Here is a 26,510-nt window from a genome sequence, read left to right on the forward strand (position 1 = left end):
ATCTAACAGAGTGAGAGAAGGGGGAGAGCAAACAGTGATGATAAGGGAAAACAGCGTATATCAAAGGAGTGTTACAGTTAACTGGCACCATCTTTTACAGCTGGGGGCTGAAGGAAGCAACGAGAAAAGTAAGTACGTGGCACTGCTGGTAGATTACTACCTTTGGCTTCCAGGTTGTGGCTTCTTTACTCCCACTTTTTCCAACTTCGCTTCATATATTCTATTTATAATGTCATTGCCCAATTCACACATAAGCTATGAAGAAAAATAAATAAATTTAAATATTTTGTCTAAAGGCTTTATCTACCTATTTAGCTGGTTTTAACCTCACTCAGCCTATTTTTACAACTTCGCATTGTCACCTAAAAGTACACTTACAGAAATAAGCATGGATTTATACCATGCTAGTGAAATAATCAGTGAATAGAGATACCAAACTCTGTAAGATAGCAAAAAATAGAGTCACTCTTCTGAAGTGCCATTCTCTTTGAATAAGGACTGCAAAAATGACCATCTGTCATCCAACAATCTCTTTTGTGCGATCAGAATGATGTATGCAGGCCTTACTAACAAAGGTACTCTTTTCCACCAGCTTTCCTGGTAGCTATTCTTATCCCATCAGCAAGAGACAATTAAATCAATTCTATTCGGTCTTTTCCAATAGACATTTTTGCTAAATCATTATCTGTTATGTCTACAGAAAAAGATCAAAGACAAAAAACCAGCCTGCAAATACTACTTCAGGGAGAATTTGGCCCATGAATACAACTTCCTGATGGCAATGAACAAGCTTCTTGCTTCTAATACCAGGTAGATTATTCAGCTCTGGTATTCAAATGAACAGGACAAGGGCTGTAGTTTTGGGGTTTTTTTTGTTGTTGTTGTTGGTTGTTTCCTCACCATGAATACAGTGATATCAAAATTATTTAAGGTCAAACCACAAGAGAAACACGCCTACTCGCATTGTCTTTTGATGGTTCAGAATAGAGAAACAATACCTAAGCATCAGAACGTCACAGCTAGAAATGAATGCTTTGTATAAGTTATCCAGTTGTATAAACACATCCATGTGTGAGTTCCTGTTTTGGTATTTCAATGTCACATGATTTTCATAACCATGTTTCAAGATAGAATTTTGGCACAGAACCAGCACACAGGAGCAGTTGCATCAGCACTCTCCTATAAGCCAACAGGAGCAGGAAGTCAAGGTCTCACTTTATGAGTTGGTATTTGAATTTTCAAGTACAATCACACTTTAGGCTGATACAGCACTACCAAATTTTTCAGCCCACTATATTATTGGTCTTTAAACAGATTTCCCTTTTAATATGTTAAAAGTATTAGATGAAACTTAATACTCAAAGTGCATTTGCGAACCTGGAAGTGTCATAAGTTGTTCTCACTTGCAAGTTTGTAACAAAAATGACTACTACTACATATATTAAAAGAAAGAATGAATTAAAAGAAAACAACACACAACTCTTATTTCCTACTTCAAAGTGCAAGACATGCACTGGGTACAGACGCAAGCATTTCTTGCCTTGAACTTTCTAATGCAGAGGCTTTAGAACAACAAAGTACCAAACAGAAACTTGTTCCAAAAATGCTATCATACCTTCAGAAGTTCAGGTTCCCATGAATCCAGCGTTAAAGATCTTACTTTTGAGAAATGGACTCCCAAGCTCCTAAACAGCATGAAAAAAATATTAACCATGCTATGTCTTAGACAGTTTTACCATTAATTTATGCAAATAAAGCAATTACCTTAATTCTGATTACAAAGAGTGGTTTCTAATCTGGCTTCAGTATACATTTGAAGAGGCAAACACCACCCTTCCTAATTAAGTCAACACACAAATTCTGAAGTTCTGAAGAGTTCCCCAACCTGTGTATCCCAGAGCACTCAATGCACAGCGTGATTCCTAGGTTGATACTGGCCCAGCGAGGATCTGCCAAACCACAGTCACAGCAGGCAGCATTACCAGGAATACACTGAACTCGCTGTAGAGCACTTTCTCCCTTTAACAACTTCTCTTTTGTCTCACTCCCAGATTCTAGGCTTCCAGTAGAAGGAGATGATTTCTTTTCCTGTTTCTAAAAAAGAAAAGAAACAATGACCACACATACACACTAAATTAAAGAAATAAACAGTCCCACAGATACTGACTGTGCACTAGAACCCTATGCGCTTAAGGTGAAGTAAAGCCACGGAACTGTTTAGCTTCTTAGAAAAAAACATAATTGAATATGGGAGCATCCTATGAAATTTAATCACACTACAGAAAAATCTCATTAGAACATACAGGCCAAAGTAACACTAGTAAGATGGAGTGAAAGATACATCAGATAGAAATCACAGCCTTCAAAATTTCATTACATTTCCACTGGAAGACAGACAACAGATACTTTTTTTCTCCTCCCCTCTCACAAAAAGATTTTTAATTTTTCATTTTCAGGATCTAATGGGGGGTGGTGGTTTGGTTAGTTTAAACTCACCTCAGATTCATCCCCTTTCTCTCTGTATGCTGTAGCAATACTGGTCTGAACAGCCTTGATCCACGCCTGCCGCAGCTTTTCTGAATCAGCCTGAAGCATGCAGCTTCTGTGACAAGTTAGATTCAGAGAGACTGACCAAGCAGCTAACATCAAACACCACATTTTTCAATAAAATACAGCCTCTTGAGAAAGTTGCTGACTATCACCACAAGCATATTAGATGATGCCTACTAAACAATAACTCGTTCATTTTGACAAAAAGCAGCTGACCATTTATTGACTTGCAAGCTCTTTGTTTCAGAACTATTCACAGATAATGCTAAAACATATAACTCTTCAAATAACCCAGGGAATGGCTTAGCTTCTTATTCCCTTTCTTATTCCAAATTTTTCATTTTTATATCCTCACATGCAATTTACCTCCGTGACTATTTACACAAGATACAGGTATCAATCCTTGAAAGCACAGTTTCATTCAATGAGATAAAGAAAAATTATTTTAAAGCTCTCTGACAATGAACAAACTACTTTTCACACCAACAGTCAAAGGAAACAGGTCAGGAAGTATAAAACTGTTTCAACACTTTAGGGTTGAAAAAGTATAGGCAAGCAGGAACAAAAAGCACGTTAAAGTGAACCACACCACGGATGCAAACATTAGGATGGCAGTCTGTTAAGAAGAGAAATTTAAGTAGGAGTGGGGAGTGTAGATAAAATCCACACCTAAAAGCAGGTTGACCTTATATATAAAAACAACCTTAAATATGGTCACATCCCAAAATCATTAGTGAGAAATACATGTCCTGCCCTTGCTGTGGCAGAACCAACATATTTCTCCAAATACAACCAATACACTGCACTGCTAGAGCTGAAAAATATTTTTATTTGATAGTTTGAGTGCATCGTGAAATGTAATTTAACACTGAGACAACAATATCTTTCTCTCTCATTAGACCAATCAGAAATTTGGAGCAACTGAGATCTATTTTCTATGTTACTAAGCAGCTTGATAGTATCAGCTAGTAAGCCACAAGAGCTCCACAACCACAAGCCATTTGTGTATAAAGCACAAGAAAGCATGTTTATTTTAACGCCAAAAGTAAACTAAATACTAGGAACACTTCTCACAGCATCACTTACTCTTTGCCAAAATTTCAAGGAACAGAATTGTTCAGAAAGTTTTCCTGTTTTTATCTACCCCATGAGAAATGTTAATCTTGCATTTCAAGAAAACTGAATGTAACTTCTTTTTATTTTTAAATAAACCTGTTTCATTACTTCTCCTTACTTTGTTGGAGAAACCACCTCAAAACAGAAACGTCTTTCTATGTCTTCACAGTGTTTAACGGTGCAAAGCCGCAAGTCTTCAACAACTACTGTGGGGTTATCCTAAGAGACAAAAATTAACTAAGTCAGAGAGGAAAGAAAGTTGCTAATAATCCCAAATTATTTATATCATTTAATTCTATTTGCTTCTTTATACAATTTTCTCCTTCAAAAATAAAGTTTTAAATAGGTGGAATCAGTGATACTTAGCAGGAAATGCTTAGTGAAAATGTTAATGTTTAATTATATTTAATGAAAATTTAATAGAAACTTTGTACCTCCAATGCAATCCACTAAATAAGACCTTAAATTTAAACAACAGTATTCAAAGGAGTTCAAAGATACTTTCTAAGGAATGCAATTAACTCACAAATGAATCAGAAATAATACTGCTGATTAAGGTATAATCTAAGTGCCAAGTACAAAACCCACAAGCTGGATGCAGTGGTTTTGAAAATTTGATTCAATTCATAATAATTCTGTTGTAAACTAATGGAATTTTAAATCATGTGTTTTTAATAAAGCACATTTTAAAAGTAATTGGAATTCACAAATACAAAATGCTCAACTCAAATGTTCTCACACAAACTCAACTGTTACTGTAAATAACTAGAGGGAGCAAATCCTGAAAGAGTTAAACAGTTGCTCAAAGAACATCGTGGACTATTTCACTGCCAGCAAGTGTGTGCAAGCCTTTCGGGACCAACAACTTTTAAGGCTCTTCATAAACCTTCTCTGCCACAAGCTAACAGAACCCACAGCAAATACAGTATGTGCTTCAAGTCACTGTGCTGGAATCTCAAAACCTTAAATGTAGCGATCAGGCTCACTTTACAAAGGGAGAAACTAATTTAGAAAATGCAGTAGGTTGTTGGAGACCACACAGGATGTCAGTGTCAGCAATGTTTCCCCTTCCCCTAACCCCTTATCAATCCGGAAAACTATCACCCACACCCCGGACTATCCCAGGCCAGTTTTTGATACCTACCTTAAATTTCTTCTGGTACACAAGTTGGTTATTTTGTATTGAGAACCAGCGCCTATTCAAATGAAGAGACATCCAGAGAATACATAACTGATCTCACAGTACTTACTTGACTGAAATGTGCTATCATACAGTCTGCAGAGAGACTGCATAAAAGAATTCACAAAAGTAATGCTGCAGTCAGTTTTGGCAAGTATTTCACAAGAATAATGAAAAAAGGGAAAGCAGAGACAAAACAGAAAAGAAAGCAAGGTTCAAATGACTGAGGTCCTAAACAAACACATCCATGTTATGACATTAGTTAAGTTACCACACAACACATTTTCATTTCAAAGAACATTTACTTCCTTATTTTAGCAGCAAGCTACAATCTTAAGTAATTGTTTGATAAACAAATTCAGGCAGTTTGAATAACAAAGATACTTAAACTATGTAAACTACTCACTCCTAAAATATTTTTGAGAGTGAATCTAATAACTAACTTACTCAGGCACTAATAATACTACAATATTGCTGTCCCACACAGGTTTAACGTCTATCTATACTTAGCATTTCTTAAGATTTTAGATAATGAATAAAAAGAGTGCATACAAAACCAAAGCAAAACCAAGGAAAATGTTTTAAGCAGAATCCTAACTGAAGCCTCAGCTTTGTAGAAAAACATCAAATAAAAGACTTAATGAAGGCATCCTATAAAATTCAAAATATAACATAACACAAACTCCTCTGAGCTGCATCCTTGTCAAACACACTGTTCAGATAGGATACAATTCACAGAGAATGGAAAGACCATTCATATTCTGGAAAAAAAATAATGAGCACCTCAGATCTTTAACAACAGTGTTGTATCAGACCACTTGATATAAAAAAAAAGCTGCAAATATAATCATCATTTCTAGGTCTTCTGGGGATGCACAAAATGAAAGCTAATCAATCATCACGGGATTTGAACTGGCAAAAATGGAGGGAATGCAAAAAATAATTCAGCCCCGCAGTGAAATTTACACTTGTTTGGTTTGTTCAGGGTTTTAATCATCACAATTCCTCAATTGTCTCAAATACCCCACTTAAATGACCCATCACACTTTCTGCACTGCCAATTAGTTTAACCAGTAACAGTATACAAAACACTGGATCACAATATATCTTGTTATTGTCTACAGGCTGTTGAACTTCAAGCTACAGTTTACCACAATTAGTAACAAGAGGGCTCCATATACTTAATCCAACCACCACAAGCCATTCATGAAAATAAGCACACAAAGATTAAGTAAAACTAGATATACAAAAAAAGTTAGATTCAAAACAGAAAATCTAGTATTTGTTAGAAAAGTTAGTACTTAGTAGACAGATGAGATTCTACCTTTTAACAACTAATGTTTTCAAATGTTGTGCGGATATACTTGATTTAAAAAGCAACAACAGGACCTTCTTTTAATGCTGGATTTCCAATATAATGATGGTCATCTTTTTGGGTTAAGATAACTGAACAGAATAATGCAAAAACTACTTTTTCAATTTATTAACAGCAGTAGTCTTGGTCACTGCTATTTAAAAGGTGTCACCTTTACCATCTGTTTAAAAAACCCAATATGCAGTAATGAAGCCTCAAATGGGAGCATAAGGCAGGTTATTTATTGCTAATATTTAAATAGGTCACTCAAAAAAGCAGACCAGAAAAGGAAAATAAACTCCAGCTTTTTAATGTGCTTTTTTTGAACATAAAGCCAAACATAAAAACACAAAAATCAGTGTTTAAGTGATAAAGGAAAAAAAATGCAGCTTTGCTCCAAGGTAACATGTAAATGGAGCAAATCTGTGATAATGGCCTTTGGTAGTGCAATTAACTTCATTAATGTAATGCCATGCTTCATTTGTTCTACAGCTAAATATTTAGCTAGTTACTAAAATAAATAAGGTCCAATCTGATCAACTGGATATAAGTGAGCACACAGATCATAAAACATATTTGTGTCATCTATAAAGCCTAATCTAGAAGTTTTCAAAGTATTCCAACCCCTATTTCCCGAGTAAAGAAATTTAATCTGCTTAAAAGAACTTTCCAGTCCAGCAAAGTAGTTTGGGGGTTTTTAGTTTATTGTGGGATTTTGGGGGGTTTTGTTGTTTTGGGTTTTTTTTAAAGAAAATTTTATTGAACAAGATGAACAATTTAGAACATAGTACATCTTGTAGATGACACTTTTGAAGTATATGTCAACAGAAAAAAACAAGTTGAGGCATTTTATTGTATGCTTGAAAAAAACCAGAAGTGGCAGGCTCACCTCCAACATGTCAGCACCACAGCACTTTTATTCAGGCCAAAACCTTTGAATTATTTCATTTTAACTGAGTACCATCAATAAACTTCACTCATTACTGTAGGAAACAGACTGCTGGGGCTCTACAGCAATAACAGCCAGGAACTTCTGAGGTACAGTATAAGTACTGAAGGTGGTTATAGGGTATACTACATCTATCCTGTTCTAAGAATTAGTAATTCTTAAACTTTTAGGCAACAGATGTGCAGTAAGTACCGACCATTATCCAAGTTTCTTTAAATGCATCAATCTGTCAAAATTGAGAAGTGTGGTGAAGGAGAAAACATACTTGGGGTCTCTTAAAGTAGTTTGCACTGCCTCATTCAGCACTGCTTATGTATAGGTGTTTGGGTTTAGAAACTGAATGTTTTCCATCATTTATACCTACACAATTCAGAAGAGTATTCATTAAATAGGAAGCCATACAAAATTAATTTAAAAACATTTCGGATTTCTGAGAACCGAGAGCAATACCTGAAAGAAATAGAAAATTTAAATAATTTGAATTTTACATAAAAAAAGAATCATGCTTATTGATTCTCAAAAGGCAACAGTGTTCTTCAGTAGTTGCTATTAGCATGCAAATAAAATAGAGTGATTAAGAATGCACAACATTTAAAAGTTACATCTCTGCTTCCAGTGCAGTTGGCAAGAAAAATCTCACCAACTTCAACTGGAAAAAAGTCAAAACACTGATCTTGTACGCTCAGAAGTTTGAGTGCAGAAACTTTGCTTTAATTCCTTTTTAGCTGAAACTAGCTCTTTTTCAATTCTTTTAGAAGTGTTGAGTAGCACATACACTGGCATCCGAGGCAGAATCCTTCTGTTATTTTCTTAGACTAAGCCACTTGTACATCCATTGCAAGTAATCAAAATTAAATGCAGGGTTAATTAAGAGCTTTTTGCGTGCCAAAGAAACATTGGGAAGGTATAAAAGAAGCTGGTTGGTACCTGATGTGATCTGGCTTTTTCCTGTCATGTGAAAAAATGGGGTAGGATTAAAACATAAGGGAAAGGAGCAGAAGGAATGAAAAATGCAAAATAAGCAAAATAAGCAAAGAATTAGCATGATCTGAAAATACAGCAGGATTAAAGAGGAAAACATTTAATGCATCCAACCTAAAAACTATTCAGAACATAAATGCTTTTCTCCCTACACACATTTATTCACATGTATCTTTCTTCATGACATGGACTTATTTTTCATTTGAATTTCTAGGAACCAAAACAGCTTTCACCTACTGCTCCACAATAAACGCACCTGATTTCAGTTCCTGATGTCCCAAGAAAAATCACATACAATAAGATATAATTTACAGATAGACATACATTCAAACTAATAGGTCTCCATACCTGCTACCGTAAGGCTTTCCAGTATAAAGATATCATTTTGATTCCACCGAAGTATATTACCTGAAATACTCATGTACATTAAACACTATCCATTTAGTCACAATAAAAAGAGATTGCAAAATGTCCAGCAATCTCACACAGTAACACTGAATTACAAATAGCTTGAGGTTTACTTCCTAACCTGCTCAAACACTACTTGTTTCTCAAGTCAGTGTCATGCAGAAGTATACCAAGAACAGGAAAATTGATGCAAAAGGTTGAAAAAACTGACATCTTGAGACAACAAAATCCAAGCTGTCAGCTGCCCAATGAAGAAACATCATCCTAGCAAGAAATTAGCTTGGACTGGAAACAAAATATGTTTTAATTCATTAGAACAGAGTTGTCCCCCTTCAAAGGGTTGCATTATATGGTTTTGATTTTTTCTCTCCCCCAGCAACCAGACTTCCGAGGATAGTCCACTAAGGTGTCCATGGATTCACTGACCAAGATGTACACACAGAAGCATCTCAATTCTCTAATCTGTTAGCTAGAATCATGCTGATGTGTGTCACACCCAGACAAAAATCAAGTGTACTATTTCCTTTTCTCTTATGTTTTTAATGCTGGCAAGTGTAGACTAATAGTGGTAATTGCAATGATTTCTGGTGCCTTTAATTCCGTCTTAAAGGACTACTTAAAAAGGATCATCAAAATATCAATTGATACCAACAGAGGGGGAAAAAAGGAATTACCATTGTAAATACGTATTGTTACTGACAGTGCAAGTAACAGTTAGCAAGGAAGATCAGTTGCCGTTGCCCTAGGTTCAGAACATCAGGAAATTCCAGTATTTCTTTTAGGCAAATTCTGCTGGTTTCGTTTCAGCTGGTTGATCTTATACCCACCTCCCCCAAAGATGGGCATACAATGAAGCAGCAAACCCCTATCTGATAAGAACACTGAAAGTATCTTCTCTGTCTTAAGGTCTCTGACTTCAGCTCTGAATTCCCTCATACAAAACAGCTAATTCTCTAAAAGTTTCCTCCTTGGTATTTCATTGTACATTTTTACACACAAAACAGTTTAATGCAATGAGACAGTCCTTTCTTATATTCTACCTAGCAACTGGAAAACCACTCATTGCTAATATATGGTAAACTTTAATCAGCAAGCAATTTAATGTAGCAAGCAATTACAAATATATTCAAAAAATAAGAAAATAGTCTCTTTTTATTAAACCATGAAAAATTAGTTCAGAAAGTAATAGTTGTCTTCATTAAAGTGGTCTTAAATGTGTATTTTATGTATGATAACACTACTAGTAGTTTCACAACAATTAGTTATGATTTGTGAATGTGAAGTACAAAATTCAAATGATTGACTGAATTTCTAAACTGTTTATAGATAGCATATCCAACGCTATTCTCTGCTTAATTCTGAAGCATCCAACTAGCCTATCACAGTGAGATAAATTATCAAGAATCTAAGACTAAAAAAGGTTAAAGGTTTAGCTTTATTAAATACTCCTGTGACAAACAGAAGAAAAAGCTATAGGCAAATATAAATTATATAGTAAAAGTAGGTAGCTTTGACTTGTTACCTAACTCTTGGCTCTCAAATAACTTACAGGTTTGAACATATATAATAAAAAAATACTCAAACAATAACTTAACCTGAAAGAATGTCATTTGTACCTTGATTTAATTACAACTTCCCTCTATTTATCTTGTGTCCATTTAAGTTTCCAACATACAGAAACTAGAGAGTAGGATTTAAATAAAAGTAACCACCTTAAGGTAAGATACATGTCCAGCATCGCTAGGTACGAAGCCATGTGGAAGAAAAATATTTCTCAGCTACCTTCCCATACTCCTGCTTTGCTCCCTCCTGTCACCTCCCCACAGAGCAAGGGCTTCATTCTATCCAAAAGAACCACCCAGACATGAGTCAGTTTTGCCTTATCAGTAGGCTGCAGTCAATCCTGCAAACTACCTTGCAAACAGGACTCTTTCAGCCTGTTGAGAAACCAATAAAGGACAATCTCCTGCACTGTTACTGCAGATTTTTGTCAGTTAGTGCTTACACTAACGTTTTACATCACACCAGAAACATTCTTTTGAAGCACATTTCCCAGTTTTCTCCTTTCACTCTCCTTTGATGCCTTGCAGATTTGTCCCCAAGAACTCAGAATTCTGCTTGGGTGAAACTAAGCCAGAATGTACATTACAATTGCAGATGGATAATCAGACCACAGGACCAGACTAGAAGCACTCAAAAGCAAAATCCCTTGAACTAGTTGCACATGACTTGCTAATCCAGATAGTCTTACTGACGCCAGTGGCCCCCTCATCAGTCTCTGGATTTAAGTGGAGTAATCCCAACTTGTCATAGACTTGTAATGTTCCAAGATGCTCAAGGAATGATAGAAGAATTAAGGTTGGAAGGGACCACGTATCTCAATGCACATTCTGGCCTTTGAAACAAGCAAAGAGCTTAGCAGAAGCACTGCTGAAAAAATTGCAGAGCATAATACAGTAAAAAGAGCTCTCTATCACAACAAACCAACTTCAAAATTCAAGAACCGTATCCAACTATACTGTAAATGCTCCTGCATATATAATATTTCCTTGAAAAACGCATACATCCTTGGAAATACAAGATAAATCCTGTTCAGGGAGAGAAATATTTAAACAATAGTAAAATATACATTGTTAAAGAAGCATGACTAACAACATATTTTCAATTCCCAACAGGACCATCAAAACCACTAAACAGAAGTCATTGCACAGGACAGGAATTGTAAAGGATAACAGTTATGCATTTCTTTCAGGAAAAAAACCTCAAACTTCAGTCCTTCACTGTGTTCCCCTGCTTCCAATGGCTACACAACTTCCATTTTACTTTGTCCTTGTAACACTTATTTTCCCAGCATATACATTCACCTGGCTTACTGTACATAATCAGAAGGGCTGAAACAGCAATTCTTAAGTAAAGGATTTCCATACACAGGACTTCTCCACACTAATATACACTCTTAGAAAAAGGCTTGCAAACAACTAGACAGAAAATAAGGAAAAATGGCTTTGGACTGTCATCTCTACATTAATTAAGAGTCATCCAAGTGTTCTGTCAAAACTGTGGAATCTGTGAGTTGCATAGGTTACAAGTCAGACCAGAGTTTAGCTTAACAAGCAGTATCTTAATAAGCTAGTAAATAGAAGTTCTGAATCATTACCTGTTCCATGTCTTGAAGGCATTGCTGGCTCGCTTAAATAGATAACCTTCCATAACAATACCATTGGCTGCATCTACATTGTATTCTAGTTTAGTATCATCACTGGAATAATCCTAGTACAAAGGAAGAAGACAATAAAAAAAACATTGCAGTTTCAAATGAAACTTCAAATACGGGCAGTATTAACATCAAAAAAGAGTAAACATTTAGGAATAATGTTTTAATTACAACACTTAATAGTGAAGTCATGACTTAATTTTAAATTTTTTTTTAAAATCGTTTCTAGGAGATTAGAATGCTGAAGACTTTTACTTTACCTACACACAAGGCGAAATTCTTGCTCGGGTATTGGTGACCTTTGTGGCCAAGTAGAAAGCAAACATAACCAATAGAGCATCTGATGCTTCAACTGCCTGCTCAAATGGTCTCACATATATTCCAAAGAAAGGGAAGAGTAAGACAGAGGAAAATAAATGGGCAATGGGAGTTTGGAGTCAAAACTGAGAAGCAACTGCAGCTTGTCGCAGACAACTGTAAAGAGCCAGCCATCCTTTAGCATTTTCTTCAGCTTTGTCATCTTGACAAGTGAGCCAGATCAAAACTTAGAAGATAAGTAACCAAATAAAGATGACGCTATCAGTTATCTCTAAATTAAAGCAGTCAGGGTGCTGGCAATGATGACAAGCTTAGCAGTAATTTTTTCTTTATGATCTTTGGCAAGAATATGAAGCTAGATGTAGGACAAGGGAAGATACATTTCGATCCATCTAGTGACAAGTGATAACAGTTAATAACAGCTTAACAAATTTTAGAAAGGTTACTGCTTCACATCTCCAAAGGTAGAGTAAGTAGTAATACATGTGGTGATAATTTGCTTTTAAATCTCATCTGAAACAGCATGGACTCTTCCCAGTGCAGTATGGAGCTCAGGTATTCAGTCAGTGGGAGGCTACAGCTACTAGAGGTGCATGAAAAAGCACACATGGGAAGATATCACTTATGATAAACTATGTCCAGTTATCTAAATAATATCCATATTATTTAATTTCACTGTTAGTGTAATATATCCTTAAAGCAGACCAGCAACTTCTTCCCCTTCACTAGGGCAGAAGACGCACACCACTGAAAATTAAGTTTCAGAACAAAAAAATCTGATCAAATACTAAAAATGCAGGACATTTCATAATGTCAGTCCCCCATACCTTCAGTAAGTACTTTTTGTAAATTGAAAACATCAGCTTTGTGTGAAAAGAAAATCTCTGTTTTTTACTTTGCTCCTTAGGAATTTATCTATACATAGGGGAAAAAGAGGCTATATAAAAAAAGTCAGCTTCAAAACCAATACCATTAGCCCTTTCTAGTAGTCCAGCCTGTACACAACTTCTCTGCTATGCACAATGTTTACCTTTATACATGCAGATGGTTTGGTTCAACATGTATAAGGTTAATTAAACAAGACAGTGAAGTGGTTACAAATATCAAATGGGCCCGCTACACTCCCAGGCCAGCACAGCACCAAAATCCATAAAATTACTCAGTGTTTTCAGCTATTATCAATCTGAATAGAATAACTAAATTTGAAATGTTAAATCTAGATTTTTGTTAATTCACTGGCAGAAGATGAGTGCAAAAGCAGGAATTCCAAAAGAAAATGGAACTATCATATCACTACTATATATTGATCTGAATAAACATATAGGTTGCAAATAAAAGCTTCTCAAAAATCACAAACTTGCAATTTATTATTCAGCATTTAATAACTCCATTTTCTGCCTGTTTTCTAGATCAGAACATGCTGAACATTGAAGACCATTAAGCACAAGCAGCCAAATATCACAGTACAATTTTAACTTCGTATTTCACAACTTGTGAAACACAAACGTTGAGTGTTAAAAGTCCCTTCTGTTTTCTCATCCTCTCCAATATTTTTAAAAAAAAAAAAAAAAAAAAAAAAAAAAGAGAGAAAACCCCTAAAGCACAGATTTAGGCATGCTGATGTCACACCCCCGCCCTCCCCAAAAAACTGATAAATTACTCTAACTTACCAGCTCCCAAACATAATGAAACCTGCTAAAGATTTGCATCTTCCTAGTGATGCCTGCAACTCCTTGTGTAGTGAAAGATAACATACATTCCCTTGGCCTTTTCTGTCCAAACCACTATGTAATCACATTTTCCTTCAGGTTTGGAGAACTGCTGCAGAAAATGCAACTGTTTTTTCCAATGAATCTAGATACACGCTTCCAAGACATATACAAGCATGACAGCAAAACTCCTTGCAATCATTTATCATGCTACACACTCAGTTCAAATTGTCTAAAATACTGAACCTTCCTCATGAAGTGCCCCTAGTATCATTTTTAATGGCTTCCCTGATTGACTTCCACCTTTATAGAGCAGATTAAGACGCAAGAGTATACAGACAAGTGTTCAATATTTTCCTAACTATACAGAGCAGACTACCAGCTGCGGGGAGGAGGGAAGGAGTAAAGCTTTTAAGTGCTTTATCCATAAAACTTCATTGATAAAAGTTGTGGTCAGGAAAGAAATTGAACAAACAAGCAAGAAACTTCACAATTCATTTCAATTAAAAGGATAAAAGCAGAAAAAAGAACTAGGTAAGTTGTGTCTGATTTTATAGTCTCTGCTATTTTATAATTAAAGGATAGGAGAAAAGCAGTCACATTATAGTTTATTTTTATCTTGGTGCATGGAAAAGTTTAGTGAATCACAAAAAATAATCAGGGGGTGGAGAGAAATACATCCATATCTTTCCAGTGTTCTGCATAAGAGAATCACATGTTAATAAACCCAGCTGTTTTATGTGATTCAGAATTTTGTATTCCTTAAGCAAACAGGCAGCTAATAAAGACTGACTTTTAAACATAAGTTAACTGCTAATTAGGTGTCAGTTATGACTAAAGTACCTAATCAGAACTAAGAAAATGAAGCCAGTATTATGACAGTTACACTGAAGTGCTGTATCGCACATTCCATTCAGTTCGAAGGGAAGAAGATCTATGGCTTCTATTCTGATACTTATTTTTCAAGGCTGGTCAGCTACTGGAAAATAAGTATGTAGAAGTGGTTTATTTAAGTGAAGTGTATAGCATGCTTACATGCCTTTTTCCCCCCCATCCCCCTCTTTTTCTTTAAATGTCCATAAGAGATAGCAAACCAGCCAGCAATTGAAAAACTTTCATTTCCACAATTAAAACTAATCTGCCAGGTCACAGAACACCTATTTTACTTGACAAAGTTTCAATGAATGCGTTTTCACGTGAACTTACAGATTTATCACACATACTGGATTTATTTCATAGCTTGCATGGTTTCTGTTTCTCTACATATAATTTTCTTTTTACCAAAACATAAACCCCCATACTTTTCAGCAGCATTTACTTTCAATATGAAGACTGCTAGCAGGTTACGAAAGCTATTCAAGCCATTTTATCAGTAGATTGCATGGAGTGTGAATATCACCATTTTAACACCAAATATGTATTTGGTATGCTTTTTACTTTAGAAAAGCAGAATTTTTTGAAGTTTTTAAAAAAGCAGTAAGTGGGGGAACACAAGTACCAAAGAAAACTCTAATCTGAAAAATTAATCCAGCATATACCAAGCAAAAGACACTAACAGTGCAACCCCCCTTGTTTAGAAAGTTGCTTCCATTCCCTTCCCATTGGCAAAATAAATGTTTGTCATGCTTAAGTTGGAAGTCCCTTGAGAAAAGGCTTAGAAAGAACAACAGCCACAAGAAGTAACAAAGTTTATACTCCAGGACAAAGTGAAAGGCGGCAACATAGCCATTGCGCATACAAGTCACTTGAGATACTATCAGATCTTTGTTTTTAGAGACACGAATTAGTTTGCATTACTACGCAACAGCAGTTCTGGTTTACGCCTGCTTTATGATTCTGGTAGCATCTGGTTTCCTATCACTTTGCTTACTCATGATGTTAAAAATTTTCAAATCATAATCACTCCAGCTGTTTCCTGAGCAGTTCTTCAGATGCAGGGTTTTTCGGGTTTTTGCGTTTTTTGTTGGTTTTTTTTTAAGGAAAAATGGATTTGAATACAACAAAGTATTTGAAGTTCAATGCAAACATTTTTCCTGTATTATTTCCCTCATTTTAGAACAAAATATTAGCTTTGTCACAAAACCAAAAAGCCATAATGCTATTTACAGGTCCAATAGATTTTAAAATTATTTCTTAATTCATTATGTTACTACAGCAATGGGCTGCAAACCGCTCAGAAAGCAAGAGTTATGTCTTAAGCGATATTCACACTGATGCCACTCTTGATATGAATCTTTCCCTATAAAAATATATTGCAAAAAGTTCCCAGAATCATGACATTTCTAGATTAATCCACAGTATGTGTTGCTCCAGAATAGTAAGAGGGTTTTTTTCCATATACAGAAAAAATAAAGACTTGTTTCCTACAAATTTGCTGAGTATATTAAACACACAAATTAAAAAACATCAGACATCAGTTCTCTTAAAATAGAAATCAAACTACAGTGGTGACCAAGCCCTTCCATGACTTTTGTGTTAGTCTCTCACAACAGCCTAATTAAATAGGATGATGTTTACAAAGCAAAGTGAGATGAATTAATGCAATTATTCTGCATGCATATGCACATATATGCAAACACAGGTAGTGGGTGCGTAGGTGTGTGCACATGTGCACTTACCTATACATTTCAGAAAAGGAACTGTTCTTTATCCACACAATGGAGAAAAGGCATCGTTCTGAAGCATTAGATTAAAACTTCAGTATATTAAATGTATATATATCTCATGTAATATTAAATACAAGAAGCAGAAGTCTCGTAGTTATACAACATGGAAGGATTTGGCACTGGAAGATTTTAGAATACATGCCTAAGAGGAAGCCCAGCGAAAAGCAACATGACAAGCCATGAGAAGAGAATAAAGAAAAAGGTTGCCATGCCGGTCAGATTGACTAGATGACAAATAATGATATAAAGAACAAGATCCAAGGTCTAAGGCAGTTCAAGATTCTGAAATCCTGATGAGCTGGAAGCAATCTTGGTGGGAAGGTTGGGAAAAGCGAGTAGGAGGAGACAAAAAACAGACAACACTATTTGAATATGAAACCAAGAAAATTTGACAAGCTGTTAAGAAGAATCTCCAGCAAAGCATGCCCTCCAAAGCCTAGACGCATTAATCCAGGCATTATCACAAAAATACATCAGTGACTTGACTGATAAGGACAGGAGACAACATACACAACTTGAAACACAGAACTTTAGAGAACATACAATCCAATCTGACTACCCTGATTATACTTTAGAGACAGCATAAAGTTATCATTCAATTTAAATAAGGAACAATATATAAATAACCTCATTATGATTGCCACCTGTACTAGAAACCAAGAATATTTAAATTACACACTGATACAGGTTATTAAGTTTCATGAAGCTTAAGTTTCAATAACCATTGATATTATTAGAAACAGTTTACCTGTAAAGCAGCCTTTAGCAGCATTTGAAGAAAAAACAAAATCTGTAAAGACCATTGGCAACAGCAATGACCAATTCACAGTAATAAGTTATTATTTCTATGGCAAACCAAAAGATAATCGCCCATAACTTACATTCTCCACCAAGCACTGCTGTTCTCTAACAGTAAAACCCTCAACTACTGCCCACTCCTGAAAGTAGGCCTAGAGCCCAAACAAATTAGAATTTGAGTATCAACGTTAATTCCAGTTCCATCTCTTTCTAATCTCCCCTCCTTCTTCCCCTTCCTTGCCAGTAGTTATCTCCTGTCTGCCTCCAAACACAGCACATCAGCGCTACTCTAAAACTCATCATTGCATCTGCTCAATGTCACAGTTACAGCAATCCTAACACTTCCCACCAACTCCTGTAGGAACAACAGGATAAAGTGACAAAAGCATTTTCAGCAACCAAAAATGTTACCTTTTCCCATCAGTATTAATATTGACTCCTACTAAGGCTACCTAAATTATAATCTTAGCATATTTTCATTCCTGAATTTACTCATCAGATTTCACTTACACTAGGCTGTTTTGGTTTGGGGTTTTTATTTATTTTTAATTTATGCCACCTGAACAGATACAGAATGTATTTGAATGAGAGTAAGAAGTGTTGCATTACCTTTAAACTGGTATCTAATCCCTTTCAAAAGTACCTGCAGTATTAGCTCACTACCGGAGAGTTCAGTGGAAATATTTTTAACTTCTAGCATTATACCTGCAAAACCAATACTGATCTAGAGCTTCTGAAACATCCAAACTGAAGTCATTCCCCCCACAACATGAATTATCTACATTTTTCTCAACAAGCAAAAATAATTACTACACATACAAGTCAGCCCAGAACAGCAATTTAGTGTTATCACTGTCGTATTTGCGTAGAGTTGAACACCATACATTAGACAGCCTTTTACAAAAGTTTACTTTCACTCTTTATATGCAATAGCAGCTACCTACTACCTCAAAGTGCTGCACTCTTACTTGGCACAGTCCAGAAAATGATATATACGACTGTAGGACTGTGCAGCATATACACCGATTCTACACACGCAGAGGGAACAATAGGAACTTCTACAACTATACTGAATCAAAGATGTAATAAGAATTAAGAGCTCTAATGAAATGTTAGAGTCCCAGCATTCAGAGAAATTATATTGTTCTATTCATGTTTCAGTCAAAACTAAACATAATGTTCTGCTCTGTAATACAAAATTAATATCTGCAGCCCAACCCTACACATAATATGTGTAGTCTATTACTCTGCACTAAGGATACAATCTCTCACAGTTCAATGCAGAGACACACTGCTGGGGAAAGATGCTAGAGATACAAATATGTGTGTGCAATCTGCCTTTTACATTCTCTCAAGTACCTTTTGTTGAATAGTGGAGTGCTTTTGCTCCATATCTCTCTTCTCCTTTGCAGCATCTACAGCCAACTGATCCAGCTGTAAAGAGAAACAGAAAATTGGATCTTTAGAAATCAAGAGAAATTTGGCTCAGTAGATTTCATAATGCTGACAAAATAGAACACATTATGTCTAGACACTGCATGACTTTTGTTTTAGTTGCATAGCATAATTACTCTGGTCACAAAGTGTTTACCTTCAATAACCACTGAAGCCTCGTTTAAAGCACTGCACTACCATCCTAAATTAACCTCTACGAAAGGTGTACATTTCTTGTAAGCCTTAGAAGAAATGTTTCAAAGAACAGCATGGTGCCAAGCATATGCGACTCTATACCGCATTGGTGCTCAGTCTCTGAAGAGAATGACTCATGCTTTAGCTGCTCTTTGCTGGCTGACTGGCCTATGCAGCAGCACTGGCATTAGCAGCAAAAACTAGAAGGAGCAAATGCTAGTGATTTTTTCCCCTCCACAAAGCAGGGGAACTGCCTCAACCAGGCTTTTGTATTGATAGTTTTGATGAGGTCACCAGGAGTATTTGAGCAAGATGCCTTGAAATCTTATGCAGAACCATTCAATCTGTTACTCTGTTACTAGTTTCACAAATAACAACAATATGATTTTGCAAAGAAGAGAGACTGTCAAAACAGAGAAACTTCAAGTTAGCATCCTTACAAAGCCTGTGACAATAAAAAAAACGCTACCAAAAACTTGCTGCAAGCATGTCCCATATCTATCTAGCTATTCACATGTCCCATAGCACTAACACATAATTATTTTCCTTTTAAAGCCAGAAGAAAAAAAAAAAAAAACCACAACCATGGCAGGAAGTTTAAGATATCCCGTAAGAGAGCAAGTCTAGTGTTTTGGGGGGGAACTGTGGGTTTGGTATTTTTTTGTTGTTTTGTTTTGTTTTGTTTTTTTTTTGGGGGGGGCATGGTGGTATGCGCATATGTTTGTTTTAATAGACTTTATTGTTCAAATAAGAAATACTGTGAAGCAGAGGAGCAGATGCTGCCTGAAAGACCAGTTAGCTTGGTACTTATACGACATGCTATGGAATCTGATTAATTCCTCCCTTAAACAGCCTATAATACAAGAATGCCATTAACCCCAGTCAGTGCATCTTACTGGATAAGAATGCAGATGCAATACTGAACACAATGGTACAGCCTGTAGCTTTACATCTGTGGGACAGATCTCATTTTACTCCTGACCTAGAATGAGGAGACCAGGAACAGTATACACCACCAGATTTCCAGCTGAAGTCAGTCACTTGGCAGAGGGCACAGTATGACTAACAACCTTTAATTCACACACAAACAGGATTGCCTCCACCCACTCTCACAACCACAAGTGAGGACCCCTGCCAACTCTGGTCATTTTCTCCAGCACCGTATTTTCCCTACTTGAAATGATACAAATGGAAGAAAAAAGGGACAATAACTGGCTCTTACATCCTTGTGCTAGACAGTCTCCAATGATGAAGGAGCCATCAGACAGGACATTTGAACTCAATTTCATACTCTCTTAACTCTTCTCTCCCCGATTTCCTCTCTGGATTGAATAGCTATACCAGCACTTTCACACTTTACAGGTATTTGTGAACATAAAGACATGGAAGACTGAAGCATCCAGATGTCATATTTATGTAGCTATATGACTTTAAAAATGATAGAAGAGCCGCTAAAACAGAGACTGGGCTGCCATTATGCTCAAAGACTGTTTTGCACCAAGAACCCTGTGAAACCTATGCTTTTACGATAAAGATCAGAACTGGCCCAAGGGCTGTGCAAGACTTTATAGGAGTCAAGTTTCTTGCCAAAATCTCAGATTCAGGAATCTGCACATGGCCCCCAGAAATTATTCCTCCTACCCTGCTAGATGAAACAGAAGGTAGTTGCATTCAGATTAGGGCAATTACCTCTAATTTATCATAACTACAATTGTTTGAGAATACATTTACCACAGCATGTGACAAAAAGTTCTGAACAGCAGCTCATTTCATCATTTACTTTTTTACTATCAAGACAGCACTGCACTATTCCAGTTTCCAAGCTCAGACCAGAATTTCTTGTTTTCATTCAGGTGAGCAACACTTCAACTGCCTTAAATAAAAAAGACAGCATACGACTACCAAGAGCTGTGGTCAATCACACAACTAAACTACCAAAATCCCAGTCATTCTACCACTACTGAATAGTCTTCAAATAATTAATGTTTTTCAAAATACTGCACTTACTGGTAAATGTATTTTCATAAACATATAGTACTATAAGTGGTACTCTGTAGAGAGCTATGTCAGACTAAAGTGTTTAGCTTTTTGAATAGTCATGCCTGAATGAAAATTCAAGTAGGTTTTCTTTTTAAACTAATACATTTCATGTGAAAAGTGCCAAATACCCTAATTTCCACACAAAAGCTTATATTGCACTTGTGTGCCATTGAAGATTCCCCTACAATGATGTGATTTACAAGTAATCCTACCCTGACCTACAATATCCAGAAAGCAAAATTGCTTATTTCTATACTGTCATGTAAACCAGTTATTTTGAAAATGCAAACCAAAATAATTTAAAATTATAATGATACTATTTAAGATCACTTCAATTTTAATAATTCAGGTGCTGTTAAATGTAATTAAGATCATACACAAAAAAATTATCCAGCAAAATTCACCGACAGAAAGAATCTGACAGTATTTTCAGAAAAATCTAGCAAATCCCTGTTTTATGTCACAACATACCTTCCCTCTGACCTCTTAAAAAGACAGAGGCTTCAACCAATACAAACTGCAAAGCCACTAAAAGTTCAAGTTTAAGCTATTTATTAGTCTGCTTCTGTCACAAAAAACATCCATTACTTATACACCAAAGTCTGCCACAAAAGAGTAATTCAGCAAGTTGTACAATTTTAGGGTCTTCAGTCTATCTTTGCTCTAATTACAATGTATTTTAAACACTCTCAGCTTCGGATTTTCTAAATTTAACTCTTTCAGTTGCTATGATACCAGCACCAAAATTAATGTTACACAATACTCCTTACCAGATCAAGCAAAAGGGTGACCAGCCATTCAGAAGTAACCTTGCGTTCCTCATTCACATAATCTCAATAAAATGGAAATACTAAAGCCTGGCTGGTAGCACAAAACATTACCAACTCCATAGCTTTTGTTTTCTTTCCCCATCCCCTCTTCTGCAGAGGTACAGGATACATTCTGTACTATCAAAACACTACATTTCAACAATTACAACCCAAAATGGAAAGCTATGAAAGAACAAAAAGCACGACTAAGGACAAAGTTATATGCACCTGAACTTTTCAAGTGCCAATATTACACCAGACAGGGATGCTGCTGTACAGTCACTTCCCTTCTTGATGGCAGTGCCAGCTCAAGTAGCTTCTCTCTCAGCTCCATCACTTGCCGTATGCATGCACACACACAAGCACACACCTCCCTGACATGTGTTTGTACAAGTAATTAAGACCCACAGTAACCTGACTGGGGACTAGTCTAGCAGGAAAATTACTATTTAGACATTTGACTATTGGAATGATTTTCTACAGTTCCCTATCTGCTTCACTGCACAGACACAGAAGCAGGTTGCAGGGCACAGATGACAAGAGCGCTGTGGCAAGAATAACCAGCTCAGGACAATGTCATTTCTTAGACATTCAATAGCAGATCTACTTGAGATGAATGCAAATAAGTTTCTGCTGTCATTTAATTGCTTTTGTGTCTGGACAGACACTTTGAATTTGGGTTGGCTTTGTTTTGTGGATCAGACTGGGAAGTGGTAATAGAGGGTTCTGCGCCAGTGCAGTCGTTGCAAATCCTTTTTTTTTTTTTTTCTTCTCTATCTAAGAAGTGTTGGACAAGTATTTCCAGGCCCATCCAACTTGCACTGAAAACAAGTCAAAACACTGCTGAGTCTTCTCCCTGCACCACAGACCGATCTTCAGTTGAATATTGTATGTTCTTATATATTTTGTATAACCATTTTCAATGTCTGCTGTGTGCAGTTGGCTGTGGTCCACCTAACCTTTTCATGAGTCCGTCACTGAAAATGCAGAATTTGTAATTGTGTGTTCTTAAACAACAAAACTAGGCAAGAAGGATTGATTCACTGTATGAATTCAGTTTTGCACTACTTAAAACAGAAGTCTGATTTTACTAATCTAAATTACCAACATTCATGCTATTTTTGGCAGACTGCATAATTTATACATAAATATAGTATACAAGTAGAAGGAGAAAACCTAATCTCCTTTTTATTATTAAAATATATTTATAGCACAGTTCATATACAAAAATTTTAAAAACAAAATAATCCAATGTCCTGAATACCACAGAGTACCTCAAATGCCACTATATGGCTATATTTAAGTACATAAATCCTAAAGGTAGTATTAATTTTAGTGAACAGACAACTTACAGTTTGTAACTATTATCATTCAAACCACTTGCAGTGTATTTTTATGTTTTGTTTTTATCACACTGCAGTTCCCTTTTTGTTGAATAAACCTATGAAGTACCAAATGTGTACGCATATATGAGGTTTTCATTCATTCCAGCATATAGTGATGACATTTTGAAGTAATTTGTTACCTGTGCACCAAGATCTTTCATGTAGGGCTCAAGTTCACTAAAAAGATCATAGCCTTGATGGAAAAAAGCCAGATGGGCATACATAAACGATAACATCTGGAGGGGAAAAAAATACATTTTTAAAAGGATGAAATATTTACGTGGTATCTGATATTTTACTTAACTAATTGACGTGAACAAACTTAAAATACAATTCCAGGGTTCATCTCTGCTCTCATATGCTGCCAATTTTACATCAATATCTCATAGAGCTTCCAATGTCATAAATAAACATGCAAGGTAAAGGCAGCAAAGAACCAAGTCAAAAATCTCAGACATTAGTTAATAAGATTAACCCCATTAACAAAACAAATCTGCTTAAGGGCAGAAAATTACTTCTAATACACATCACCTGAAACTTATCTCCTGTTTAACCAGGACACATAAATTAGAGCAGCTACAGAATACATTTATTAATGATCCAAAACTATAACCTTTATGAACACATAGCCAAGAAGACCGTCCAGTCTTAGAAAAGTTGGAAAGATGCAGAGCAGTATGGCAATCAGCTATAAAGCTGTGATCCAACTAAAGTTTTTGCTATTTAAAAGAATTAAGGAAATTAAAGGAGTGCAAATTCAGACATTGGAAAGAAAAGCACCATTTAATTTGGCAGTCTACAGGAAACTTTTTACAGAGATAACGTGAAGCAGAACAGAGAATACAATCAGAAGAAAACTAGCATGCAGATATAGCTGTATATTAATTTAGCAGATACCATAATAAAGCATATCGTATATCTGCTATTACAATATGCTATTTACATTTTAAAAAAACATTATTTTTGTGGAAAGAGCTGAATCCATCTTAGAATAGATTATAAGTAGTACTTATTGTTTATAAATGAATATAACAGACCTAAACAGCAGAATTCTTGGCAAAGTTTGACTTTAACCATTAACATACCGAAGTGTCAACAGCAGTGAAAACCTTAAAAATGAGCGTTCAAATCTGAACCAAATGGATTGCCAAACAGTTAAGCATCTATGCCCAGCTATAGTAAAAGGCCAAACTGTCACCAAAGTGCCAGATGTACTGATAATGTTTTGATGGCTAAAAGGACTAAATTTTTAATATACTGCTTTAAAGTCATATTTTTAATTTCAGATGTAATTAAATGTTTTCTATACTGAAAAAAATGTCTATCTTACCGATTTTAAGATTTCTGCTCTTCTTTTAGACTGAAGAACATTGATCTAGAAAAAAACAACTTCTATTATTCTACTTGCAAATTTTCCCCACAGAAGTAAGCTTCAAACTACTTCCAAATAATCGTATCAAAGATTAAAACACTGGAAGAACATAACAATATCAAATTTCACAAAGCACTACTTTTTTAAAACAAGATTGCCACAATATTGAAGTGATGCAATCAGAAAAAGCTTGCAGAACTAGAATTTCAGTGATTGACACAACTTTCTCTGATTAAAAGGGAATATACAAGACATAATGTGTTAGCTAGAAGTAATATAATACATCATTCAAGGAAAGAAAATTGGTACCCATTTTCAAGAGACTGAATTCAACATGTTTGAAATACACTTCCTGACAGTATGAGCTAACCCAGACCACCAACTTCATAAAGAAGTTACACTCAGCACCACTGCTGTCTCCTGTCAGGGAAAGGAACGGACAGCAGAAAGTTTATTCTTCCCCTTGGGCTGACATTGTCTAAAGCATCCCAAAACTGGGATATAGCCCCAGCCTCTGAAACAAGCAAGATCAAAATAACTTCAATAAATAACTTCGCATACATATTTATATTTAAGCTATATATATTTGTGCTTTTAAGCCAGCTGTAGTCACTGACAAATGGTGTTGCCCTATAACTTGAAAAATTTCACATTACCTAGAAAAATAACAACTGATTTTTCACATTCACCTAGTTCCTCTATTCTTTGTCCTTTAATCTCTAAAGGTTGTCATCCAGAACTACAGATTTTAGTTTAAAAGCCCCATTTAGCCAAAACATGCATGTTTTTTTAATTTAACACCTCTATGTCAGTTTAAAATTCCAGAAAAAGAAATAAACTTACTGAAGCTATAATCAAAACCAGACTGTACTTCTGTACTTAAATAGTCAGTATTTTGGAAAACCTATTGCAGCAAAAATAATTAATTTGTTTGTACAGAACAAAACCTTAACTTGTGAGACAAAAAAAAAATTAAGAGGAAAGGAAATGTTTAGAAATACAGTTTAAAGACAATATAGCTACAAAAAGACCATAGTTGTGAAGCTACTTTTCCAGGTGACAAGAGTCACCCAAGTAGAAAGAGCTCCTAAATCTGAATTCAGTTTTGCCCTCTTTATCTAAGAGATGCTGAAACTTTTCCCTGTTACTTTAAACACATCTTTATCACAGGAACTGCTCGTACTCTGAGCATCCGAGTTCCAGAAGGCAAAGGCTCTGCAGTTCAATGCACACACAGGGAATTTGACTATAGTAATGACTGCCAGCTTCCCCCGTACCCCCACCCCCCCGACTACTTGATGTTAGCATAAATAATCAAGTAGTACATAATTCACATGACTTTTTAAACATCAAAATGAACTTTGTCCTTAGTGTTCAAAAGGCAGGCTCAGTGTTGACCACTGACCATCATCTGTACATTGATCAGATTGATTCCATTTCACTTTATAGGTGACATATGCAATTTAAAGAACAGTTAGTTAACTAAGGTTTAAATAAGCAACTGGACTGTCACAAATCAGTATGATTATGTCTGATATAAAAACAAACAATTTAAAAGGATTTTTCTGTGTTTGATCATAAGAGAACCCCAGACCCATTTTAGGAGCCGCCAACCCCTTGTACCATCCTGTTTTGCTGCAGTTGTGGGTAACTATGAAACAGATGAACTGTACGTATTAACAGAAACTTTATTATTATTTCACAAGATTCAAGGTAATAGGACAAAGAACAACCTCTTGCCACTCTATGAGACCCACACTAAAAAGCAAAAGAATAGTTACTTTCTTCATTTCCCCTATGGTACAATGCCAAACTCTGAGGCTTCCAGACAAGTCAGATTTGTTAAATAAAAACTCAAAGCAAACAACTGAAATTGTAGTAGTAGCCAACATCCTGTATCAGAATTACCCAGGTAATTTGTATTTCCTAGGCTAGGTTACATTTTCTACTTCAAGTATGTAAGAAACTACAACACAGCCAACTCTAAGTATCAGGCAAATACTGGTGGTGTTTGTTTTTTTTTCCCAAAATT

The 26,510-nt window shown here is 35.7% G+C and overlaps 1 protein-coding gene across 3 annotated transcripts in view; it reads right to left on the reverse strand.

The window, feature by feature from the left end:
- Positions 1–26,510, reverse strand: part of ACAP2 (ArfGAP with coiled-coil, ankyrin repeat and PH domains 2) — a 67,651-nt gene that overhangs the window by 13,435 nt on the left and 27,706 nt on the right. For 2 of the 3 annotated variants that reach the window (XM_080410116.1, XM_080410115.1), the window contains exons 7-17: positions 24,437–24,481; positions 23,247–23,342; positions 18,603–18,677; positions 11,696–11,808; positions 8,077–8,097; positions 4,811–4,862; positions 3,785–3,885; positions 2,497–2,602; positions 1,886–2,094; positions 1,616–1,685; positions 161–255 (exon numbers count right to left, since the gene is read on the reverse strand). In XM_080410116.1, the coding sequence (XP_080266242.1) occupies positions 161–255; positions 1,616–1,685; positions 1,886–2,094; positions 2,497–2,602; positions 3,785–3,885; positions 4,811–4,862; positions 8,077–8,097; positions 11,696–11,808; positions 18,603–18,677; positions 23,247–23,342; positions 24,437–24,481 (983 nt within the window). The remainder of the gene's footprint in view (positions 1–160; positions 256–1,615; positions 1,686–1,885; positions 2,095–2,496; positions 2,603–3,784; positions 3,886–4,810; positions 4,863–8,076; positions 8,098–11,695; positions 11,809–18,602; positions 18,678–23,246; positions 23,343–24,436; positions 24,482–26,510) is intronic. The other variant, XM_080410117.1, reaches the window with a different exon arrangement.

Source organism: Falco punctatus, assembly GCF_963210335.1.
Source record: "Falco punctatus genome assembly, chromosome: 13".
Lineage (NCBI taxonomy): Eukaryota > Metazoa > Chordata > Aves > Falconiformes > Falconidae > Falco > Falco punctatus.